Below are 10,968 nucleotides of genomic sequence, written 5' to 3'. Positions count from 1 at the left end.
AATTTTTGAAAAACGAAAAAGGCCCAATAGTACTTTGCCCGATCCGGGAATCACTCGACCAACGAGGCAGTATTCCTATCATAATATACAGGCAAACAAAGTCTTATAAAAAGTAGCATCTAAAGCATAAAATAATAGTTTCGAAATTCAAATTGATCCACGTAGGTAAGTATGGTCAATGGTCAATGCACCCAATCGATACTTGGACCTAGTTCTGTATTCCAAGAAACGGAATGGTTAGTTAAATATTTAGATCTATTGGTTGTTTGATTTTTTTAAACGTTGCCCCACACAAGCATTTTCTCCTGTATCGTGGGGGCGTTTACAAACATACAAGTTCACATGAACATGACATCCAGACCCGAAACAACAATTTGTGTTGCTCCGTGCGGGAATCGAACCCGCTACCCGTTGCACGGCAGCCAGTTGCCCAGCCACCGCGCCAATCGTGCAGTGGTGTTGTACCCCTTTCATAAAAATTTCATAACAAAACAGTGCTAAGATAATATGATTGGATTCATTGAATAATTTATGTTTACAGTTCGCACAATCTAAGAATTCAACTCTGACGGTTGCTATGTGGTGAGAGGTATATAAGATCGGTTGCAGACTAATCCTCTTAGACTGTGCCGACTACAAGTAACTGCACTTTAAACACGAAAATCGAGTAATCATATTTTTGGTTGGATTACGATATACATCCCTAGTAATCAGGGTGAGGGGTAGCAGCAATTATATCTGGCCAGATATCATTTTCAGGATGTTGTCTATTGGGGATGTTGAACTGAGCTATCCATTGTAAAGAGATGCTGTCGAAATTTCGCTGAACTTGCACCTTAATTATCAATTAATTGATTTAATTATTCATTGTTTGTGTTATGACTTTCGTGACAACTGATTTAATTATTATTTTAATGATTTTGTAGTGTCCTGTCTGTGACGCTCAACTATGAGCATGCAAGTAATATAGTATTTACGTTTGTACGACACTACTAGATATGCAGAAAGCACAGTTGATAGAAATCACTATTCTCAGAAAGCGTTTCGCCGAAACCTTTATTGGTAGAAAAAATTTTCGTACATAGAAAGCACTATTGATAGATGATTCTGTTCATAGATAGCATTTTTACATTAACTTCTTTCATAGAAACCACTTTTTCCATAGGCCTTGGATCACAGAAAGAGCCATCAATTGAAACAACTAATTTTAAACAAACATTTACCAGAGCTAGACGAACAATCTTCGGAAACTGGCACAAATAAATTTTATCCTGGAAGCCTCAGTTTTATTATAATGTCTGCTAATATTAGTTTTAAGTTCAACATTGCTAAAAATATTAAGGATATTGCCTGAAATAAAAAAGTATTATATTGGTATCAAAAATTAAAATGGGTTCGACTTGGTTCGATGACACACTACCATTGGATGATGTGTAAAATTTACCTATGGTTAAGCAAGTAAATAATTTTTATACGTTACTCAAATGTGTTAAAGTGCAGATTTAAAAGATACACATTCAAGATGCATTTTAATGCCAATCATAATGAAAACAATAATGGTCCCAAAATTGAGCCTTGGTGCACACCCTTGATAGGTATCCCACAGGTGACACGTACATACGCCAAGCTTGTCAAACTGCGGTTGATGTTGAAAATTTTATGTTGTTTAGATCCACTATGGTATCGGCATATCATTATTATTTACCTTATGCTATATCAAACCACAGAATACCAATCAAACGCTTCAGGGCTTCCTATATCAGAGTTTTTAACTAAAGTTTATATATGAAGTCCATGTTCTCTACCCACATAATTAATTAAAATTATATTAATATAATTTCAGAACAATAATCTTCACCATCGCGAGCGTTTTACAATCAGTGATCACCCGGTTTATACTTTAAGACTTAAAGCAAAAATAATGATGCGCTTCTTATCCAATGAGCCGCAAATTTATCTTTCTATCTTAAACCAATAAGGAACGTGATTGATAATGTAAATATGTACGAACCCAATAAAATTTGTTTCATTATCCAATCAGTCGAGTCATAAATTTAGTTTTAAGCGGAATCTTATTTAATACAATTTATTAGATAAGTTTTATTATATACAGATTAGTAGATAAACTGCAATATAAAAATTCGCGAAAATTATGAATTGGCATAGTCTTGTTACAAGCCGACAACAAGTAAGTACTAGTACCACGGTACTACTTCAGTAATATACTTGTAATTAGTGTAATTGGTGACTGAACTTAATTGCTAACAAATTCATTAAAATATTCTCAGATAAATCAAAATGAAATACTTCATCGCCATCTCTCTGCTCGTCGCCGTGGCTTCGGCCGGTTTGGTGAAGCCTGTGGGCTCTGAGCTCGCCGAGCTCCAGGAGATCATCGCCGCCATCAACAGCCCCAGCACCGACCCCGCCACCGCCGCCGCCCTCGAAGAGATGCTCCTCGATGCTCTAGGCGTCAAGCCCGAGCCCGTTGAAGTTGGACCCGCCGTCATTGACACTCACCCCATCTCTGTCGGCCCTGCCATCATCGAGTCCAACCCCATCTCTGTTGGACCCGCCCTCATCGACTTCCCCCTCCCCGACGCTGGTGTTGTCGCTGAGGAGCCCATTGTCCCCACCCCCGTTATTGTTGCCCCCGCTCCCGTCGACGAGGTCACACCCGTCGCTGCCGCCGCTCCCCTGGTCCAGATCATCCTGAACATCAACCAGGCCGCCGCTGACGTTAGCCCCGTCGCTGTTGGCCCCGCTGTCGAGCCCACCCCCGTGCACGTTGTGGAGTCTGCCCCTGAGCCCGTCCACGTTGTGGAGGTCGCCCCTGAGCCCGTCCAGGTTGTCGAGACCGCCCCCGAACCCGTCCAGGTCGTCGAAACCGCCCCTGTTCCCGCTGAGCCCGTCGTCATCGGAGTCCCCGTCCTCCCTGAAGCCGTCGTCGCCCTCCCTGAAGCTCTCAACTAAATAATAAAATAATTTATTGAAATATTTTAAGTAAACCAACAATAAAATCGTTGCATCAAATTTAGTTCTTTTTATTTGTTACTTCTCCCATTTACATCATAGTTAAGACTTAAATTTTGATTCTCCTAAAAATTGATGGTTAATACTAGACATTTAAACAACATCTAAAAACTGGTAGAACTCTGTAAACATTTTTATTGTTTGTTAATAAACTTTAGAATGATGATCTTAATAAAACTAATAAAGGTTAAAAAGAAAACATTCACTTGTACAATTCATGAAAAGATCAACAGTTGGAACAATAATGGTTACAATTCATAGGATGTTTACCTACAATTTGGATAAGTTTGAGATAATCTTAATCTGCCACGAGCTCCACGGATAAAAGATTAACTTCATTATAAAGATATAATTAATGTTTTAATCAGTCACACGTTTAGGATGGATTACGTGATGGTAAGCAATCGACACCGCCCATGGACACCCTCAAACCAGAGGGGTTATGATAAGTGCGTTGCCGGCTTTTGGGAATTTGGAGGTTTAGGATAGGAGATAGAGGGAGGTTTGGACCTCTAACAACCTCATTCACTGTGATGCTGTTTTATCACTTCAGCGATAGCCGGCCCATTCGTGCCAAAGCATGACTCTCCCGTGCAAGAAAGTTACCACGTGAGAAAATTGAACCATTGAAAGTTTTACAGGAAGTTTTAAAGATTTCCCTTTGGATGGATTTCAAAGAAAGAAAGAAAAATTGGGCTTTTTGGCACTTAGAAGAACACATTATTATAAAAAGAAAATAACAGTATTGTGCCAAAAGAACATTTCGTTTTCAAAACTGCATTTCGAGAGTCTGCGAAGCCATTCTCACAGAAAACCGGCGTGAAACAGCGCTTGCTGCATATTGTATTGTAAGTGAGGTTACCGTCCATAGTATTGATTGCCTGCTATCAGGTGAGCTGCGAGGTCGTTGCCGCCCCATGACCTAAAAAATTTAAAATTTTAAGCTCAGAATATGGTCTTTGTTGAATTTTAGTTGTAATGGTGATACGACGTAATGTTTTTTATCTGTAGATATAGATTATACTACTTAAATGCGGCTAAACAAAAACAAATGATAACTGAATTTAATAAAACATGAAAGTTCGCGACTTGTATGTAATCTACACACAGAAGTACTTTGTACCAGATATAAAAAAAAATTGTAAAGTGTAGATATCTGGTATATCTACCTACTCTTTACAGACAGGGAGATCTAAATAATATCTGTAGCTTGTAAGTCCAGACCAACACGGGTAGAAGAATATTGGTATTTTTTTTTATAATATGAGCCGGTAAAGGAGGTGTCTTTCTACGTGGAGGACTAAGGGGAAGGCCTTTGTTCAGCAGTGGACGTCTCTCGGCTGATGATGATGATGAACCGATAAACGAACAGACGGATCACCCGATGGTAAGCAATCGCCGCCGCCCATAGACACCCGAAACACTAAGAGCGTTACAAGTGCATTACTGGCCTTTTGGGGGTTAGGAATTGAAGGGTAGAAATAAGGAATTTAAGTAGTATTTATTGAATTTGAATTAACATCACTTGTGGAAATTGGTCTTAATTCCACAACTAGTGAATCTCTCACTCTTTCTTTCATTAGTATTTGATGGTGAAGGTTGTTTTTATACTAGACTTTATTTACTTATCTAATTGCAGCTGTAAACATAGAACCCTCTAGACTGTGAAATCACCATAAAAGATGATAATATACGAATTGCATTTATAGATTCATAGATAAAACACGATATAAATACAAAAGAGACCAGAAAATGGCAATGTTTTGACGCTTTTCACTCAGTAAGTATTCCAAAAATATATTGTTTTGTTGCTAAAAATTTGTGCTTATAGTGATAACATACAAAAGCATCTACAGAACATAAAAAATAACGAGAAATTAGTCTTTCTTTTTATTTTGTTTCCAGTTCCACCAAGATGAAATACTTCCTAACAATTGCCCTATTGGTCTCCGTGGCTTCGGCCGGCATGGTGAAGCCCACCCCCACCAGCGACGACGTGGCCCAGATCCAGGAGATCATCGCCGCTATCCTGAACCCCAGCACTGACCCCGCCACCGCTGTAGCCCTCGAAGAGATGCTCCTTGATGTCCTCGGTGTAAAACCTGAACCTGTTCAAGTTGGACCTGCCTTCATTGACGCCCCTGAGGAGCTTGTTAAACCTCCCAGCCCTGCTGCTGAGGTGGCTGCGCCTACACCTAAATCTCCTTTAGTGCAGATCATCGTGAACATCAACCACGCCTCTGCTGACGTCAGCCCGGTAGATGTTGGTCCTGCTGTTATTCCTAGGCCCGTTCCTGAATCTGACCATATTGAGGATATTGCTCCTGAACCTATCCACGTTGTAGATGCTGCTCCTGAGCCCATTGAGCCCGTCATCATCGGCGTACCCATTCTCCCCTCACCAGCCGTTATCCTACCTGAAATACTGAACTAAGAAATAAAGGATATAAAGTTGTTGTATCTATAAAATGTCTTAACATGAGATGTTTAAATAAATTCAATGTAACTGTTGTGTGAATGTGAAAACAGTCAGAAAATAGTAGAATGTTTGGTTATACTCGTATTTGTTACTGGACGTGTCACGCCTTTCATCCCCGAAGGGGTAGCTAGAGGTGCACATTACGGCATGATATGATATACGATATACAATACATTGTGTACACACTTAAAAAACCAATACGTTTTGAATATTATAAAGATTGAATGATGTACCTTTTAGAATAGAGATGAGAGATAGGAAAGATTAATTTCATTAACAAGACTTTAAGAACCTATTCGGAAGCTACCATAAATTGGGTGAATTTATCAGAGGATTATAAATGGCATAATCCGCATTAAATATTTAGTTCTGCCTACTTGAGCACGAAAGCACTAATTAATAGCCTTCCATTATCTTCTAATTGAATAGGTATTATCTTAAGAGTCATTCAAACTTGAATGAGAAATTAAAGATTAGAGTTTTACTGTGTTAATCCCTGTCTAAAGATTAGACCAGTTATTAGCTAATCAATTTCAAGAAACTAGACAACGTTGGTTTTCTTGTTCTAATCTTAAAGTGTGCCATGTTATGTGTCGAGATAGATAAAAAGAAAAAAAATTAATTATGGTATCACTAGCTTCTGCCAGCACGCGTTCCTTGCGCGCCTCAAAGAGCCATCAGACCACCACAGATGGAGCCCATTACGGCTGACGCCTGATCCGGAGCTGCGGACATCCTAGTGTGTACCGAGGCTCCGGCTTGAAAAGCAGGAGTAGGAACGGGTGGTTTTTTATCAGTAAGAGTCTGACACTCCCTCTCGCCTCGCTCAAGGTGGGAGAAGTCATTGGATGATTTTCCTCCTCCAAAAAAAAGCTTCTGCCAACAGCTTACAGCAGCAAACATTCAAATAAACTTACACATTCATAATTAATATTAGTGTGATTTTGGAAAACAACTGAACTTGATTAAATGTTGAAACCATCATAGCTACTGGTGTGTTATGATCAACATCATCACCGTAGTCAGCCTACAAATGTGCCACTATAGGGCTAATGCCTTTTCTCACACGGAGAAATGAGCATTCCTCACCATGCTAGCTCATTGTACACGTTGGCATACTGTTTATAAATTACTTACTTCTAGTTTTTATTTTCTAAACTAGTGTTTGAAATTCGAAATGCAAACAAATACATTTTACCATTCATGCACGCATCGCCTTCGTTCTATGAATTGTGGACATTATCGGCAAACTCTCTTACGACCGAAATTTTTTGATTGATCGATCTTAATCCAAAATCTCTGGATCGATCGAAGTTTTTGACAGACATTTCAACTAAAGCCAAAATTGATCTTAATCTAAATAATTTGGTTAGAAATTGGTTAGGGAATCGATTGTTAACTTATTGACGTAGGTTGGGTTTACGCCCGACTAAAACTAAATCCCTGCTTCCGGAGTATCGCATTCCGCGCGGGCCTCAAAAAGACATCAGACAACCACAAATGTGGCCCAGTCCAGTGGTGGACTAACTGACGGATTACCGGGGCTCCGGCTCGAAGACCAGTAGGAGATGTCATTGGATTATTTTCCCCCTCAAAAAGCACATTCTACGAATATTTTTTACGAATTTGAATTTTGAAATTTGTTACGAATCGTTCGTATTTTCAATTATATTATCGTGCTACCGTTGCCACTTCGTATTTGAAACTGAATTATTGCTACCCTTCAATAAAGTGACGTCAAATAATTATCGTTTAAGTTTATGGTTTCTCTATAAAACGTTATCGTGATGTAAATCAAAAATGATAGATTCCATAAAATAATTATACAGCACACTTATGTACTTGTACAGTCATATTAGGAATACACAAATTTTATTCCTTATTTGACTTAAACGTGGCGGTTTTATATTCAGCACTAGCAATTACCCGCGAATTCGTCTGCGTAAAACAATGACTTGTGGCAGAATTTGGGCTTTTGATTTAGTATTTGCCAAGGAATATTCTACGGCTGTAACAAATGTCCGTAAAATACAAGTAAAGTAAAATCGGATCAGAGATGACGCTGTATGTGAAAAGAGATTTTCGCCGTTTTACTGATTTCTCTTAAAATTTTCCTGAATTTTCTTTGCTATAAACCTGTAAACCTCACGGAGCCCGAGACCGTTCCAACGAATTCTAAACCGTGGAAATCGGTTCGTGCGTTCTGGAATCATAGCGTCAGGAAGGAAAACCCGACTTATTTTTATAATATATGTAGAATGTAGAATGACGAAATAAACTCAGGTTTTTTTCAGGCCCTTTCGACTCCAAACTGGGTAAATTCATGTCCACTGCAAACATCAGAAATACACACCGAAATCTTCTTCAACTGCACCAATAAGCTTTTATTTTTCCATTCTTCCCCCTCCCTCATCAGACGTCATAGAGTTTGCACTCCCTTGTTTTATAGGTAACGTTCAGCCCTTCCAAAAATTCTGACGATGTTCACCTACCTTTTCATTGATTGTGCTCTTTCTTGGCATCCATCTACAATAACACATTCATCACCCAACATTTCATCAAAATGACGTTCAAAATTTGCATTTAAAAAATAATAAAAGTTTATGACGCAATGTCCACTAGCGGTTAATAAAATAAATTCCAAGTTGATCCCATCGTAAAGATATTTAAAATTATAAACCTTTGTGTGAACAAATGCACTGTATGTGACTGTACATCATTGAAGTTTATTGGGTTATCCCGGATACTATCTAGGTACAATCTAGATTTTGATAAAGACTAGTTGCTTATCTGTATAAGGAGATAGTTGCCAATATAAATACGAGTAGTAAACTGAAACAGACATCAGCAAGTCTTCACTGACACGCGTCTAAACAAGTAAGTACAAACTGCATACTACTACTACTCCTCAAAGGAATTGTCATACTTACTTTTTTGTACTTAATAGGATGGCGCTTGGCCACTATCTCGCCTGCTTACTACTTCAGAAGACCTGCTACAACCATTATTCTATTATTAAATTCTCATCACCACCCATCACTTTTCAGATACTATCAAAATGAAATACTTCTTCGTCATCTCTCTGCTCGTCGCCGTGGCTTCGGCCCGTATGGTCAAGCCTACAAACTCTGAGCTCGCCGAGCTTGAGGAGATCATCGCCGCCATCAACAGCCCCAGCACCGACCCCGCCACCGCCGCCGCCCTCGAAGAGATGCTCCTCGATGCTCTGGGTATCAAGCCTGAGCCTGTCCAAGTTGGACCCGCCGTCATTGACGCCACCCACCCCATCTCAATTGGCCCCGCTATCATCGACTACCCTCTGCCCGAAGGTGCACTTGTTGAAGAGCCTATCGTCCCCACCCCCGTTATTGTTGCCCCCGCTCCCGCTGAGGAGGCTCCCGTCGCTCCCGCTGCTCCCGCCGCACCTCTAGTCCAGATCATCCTGAACATCAACCAGGCCGCCGCTGATGTTAGCCCCGTTGCTGTCGGTCCTGCTGTTACCCCTGTGCGTCCCACGCCCGTTGGCACTGTCCGTCCCACGCCTGAGGCTTCCCTGCCTGTTGGCCCTGCCATCGACCGTCCTGTGCCTGAGGTCAGCCTACCTATTCACCCCGTCGGTGGCGTGAAGCCCACCCAACCCATCCTTGCTCCCCGTGCTTAAATAAGATGTGACGTGATCAGTTTATTTTATCTATAAAATGTTATACATGATTGATACAATAAAAGAGACTTGCAAATTTTAATTTATTTTTTATTTATTATCTACCCAATAATTCTATTATATCAAAAACATATTTAATATAGACATTAACATTTTACACAATATGGAACACAAAGAATTTTATATGTTTAAGGCAAGAAATAGGAGTCTACTTTGCCAGAGTTGTCCATTCAGAAATCAAATCACAGAAACAGAACTCTGCATTTATTTTTATTACAACAAGTACCTAAGTTCCAAATATAAGGCAATACACTCACCTCTTCTATGGTGAAAGCTCTAAGTCTAACACCGGAACTATAAATAAGTGACGAAATGTAATTGAAAGACACTTCAGTACAGTCGTACCTAAAAGTGGAAATTGCGAAGTGACGAATTGTAAATGAAAGACATACAGTAGTACCTAAATATAATTTAATAATAGATAGATGAGTGATGGACAAAAATGACAACAATGGAGAAAATAATAAATGAGAAGATGAGTATGTGAACTTGTATGTTTGTAAACGCACCGACGACACAGGAGGAAATCCTAGTGTGGAGTAACGTTTAAAAAGAAATTCGAGCAATGAAGAAATAAAGCAGAAAAATAGAGGCCTAAGCCTAACAGTGTGTGTATGTGAGCTTGTTTGTTTGTAAAAGCACCCACAACACAGGAGAAAATCGTAGTGTAGGGCAACGTTTAAAAAAAAGAAATAAATGAATTTAGAAGAATGAGAAGGCTTAAATCTAACAGTGAGATATGATGATCATGATGATGATGTATGACGTCAATGTTATTTACGTATTAAAAGTAAAACGGCTTCCTCATTGTCATAAAAGTTATAGTAGCTTTATGACAATGAAGATATTACGAAGATAGAGCCAAACTTTTACAGCATGTCATTTGATAACGTGATAGATATCACTTACTTAACTGCTTATAATGATAATGTGCAGTGCAGTGCAGTAAACTCGTGTCCTTGGAGTTTTCATTCGTTTTAGTGCACGGTTAGCGCGGTAACTGGGCAACTGGCTGCCGTGCAACGTGTAGCGGGTTAGATTCCCGCACGGACCAACTCTTTGTGTGATCCACAAATTGTTGCTTCGGGTCTGGGTGTCATGTGTATGTGAACTTGTATGTTTGTAAACGCCCCACGACACAGGAGAAAACACTAGTGTGGGTTGCCCCACACTTTGAAAAAAAAAAGTTTCTAAAGATTTCATACATGTTGCAACAATAATTGACTGCACAGTTGGTGCGGTGGCTGGGCAAATAGCTGCCTTGCCACGTGTAGGTACCGCCTTCAATTGCCTTTACCAAGTCCAATTTTTTAAGTCAAATAATATCCTTAAAATCTTCTCCTAAGTCTGAAAAATACCCGAAGTTGTGGACCACCTGAGTTTACCAAGATTCCAGCTAGAAAAGCAGGAGTAGGGATGGGTGGTTCCGGAGCTACGGACTACCTAGTGGGTTTACCGGGAATCCGACTCGAAAAGCAGGAGCAGGAACAGGGTAGTTTTTAGTCAGTAAGAGTCTGACACTCCCTCTCGCCTCGCCCAAGGCAGTAGAAGTAATTGAATGATTGGATTGATTATCCCACAATAAAAAAGAGTCTGAAAAATACTTTGCTGAAAACCGCATCAAAATCGGTCAAACTGAGAATCTCCTTTTTTTAAAGTCGGTTAATAAGGAAGTTTTTTAGGCAATCTAACATAATTCACATGTCCTGATAGCCAGAGATAGGGAATTCGGTTT

General features: G+C 39.7%; 2 protein-coding genes across 2 annotated transcripts; both read left to right on the top strand.

Annotated features, from left to right (window-relative positions):
* Positions 1-2,026: 2,026 nt before the first annotated feature.
* On the top strand, positions 2,027-5,484 carry LOC118266204 (calphotin-like). The gene is made up of 3 exons (XM_035579602.2): positions 2,027-2,188; positions 2,289-2,972; positions 4,939-5,484. The coding sequence occupies exons 2-3, from the start codon at positions 2,299-2,301 to the stop codon at positions 5,465-5,467; spliced, it is 1,203 nt and encodes a 400-aa protein (XP_035435495.2). The 5' UTR covers positions 2,027-2,188; positions 2,289-2,298; the 3' UTR covers positions 5,468-5,484.
* Positions 5,485-8,224: 2,740 nt separating this feature from the next.
* On the top strand, positions 8,225-9,255 carry LOC118265824 (uncharacterized). The gene is made up of 2 exons (XM_035579042.2): positions 8,225-8,389; positions 8,560-9,255. Exon 2 carries the CDS (start codon positions 8,571-8,573, stop codon positions 9,171-9,173), a length of 603 nt encoding a protein of 200 aa, XP_035434935.2. The 5' UTR covers positions 8,225-8,389; positions 8,560-8,570; the 3' UTR covers positions 9,174-9,255.
* The last annotated feature ends 1,713 nt before the right edge of the window (positions 9,256-10,968 follow it).

Source organism: Spodoptera frugiperda, chromosome 7 (genome assembly GCF_023101765.2).
Source record: "Spodoptera frugiperda isolate SF20-4 chromosome 7, AGI-APGP_CSIRO_Sfru_2.0, whole genome shotgun sequence".
Taxonomy (NCBI): domain Eukaryota; kingdom Metazoa; phylum Arthropoda; class Insecta; order Lepidoptera; family Noctuidae; genus Spodoptera; species Spodoptera frugiperda.
Note: the sequence above shows the minus strand (reverse complement) of the source record. Positions and strands in the feature narration are given on the sequence as shown.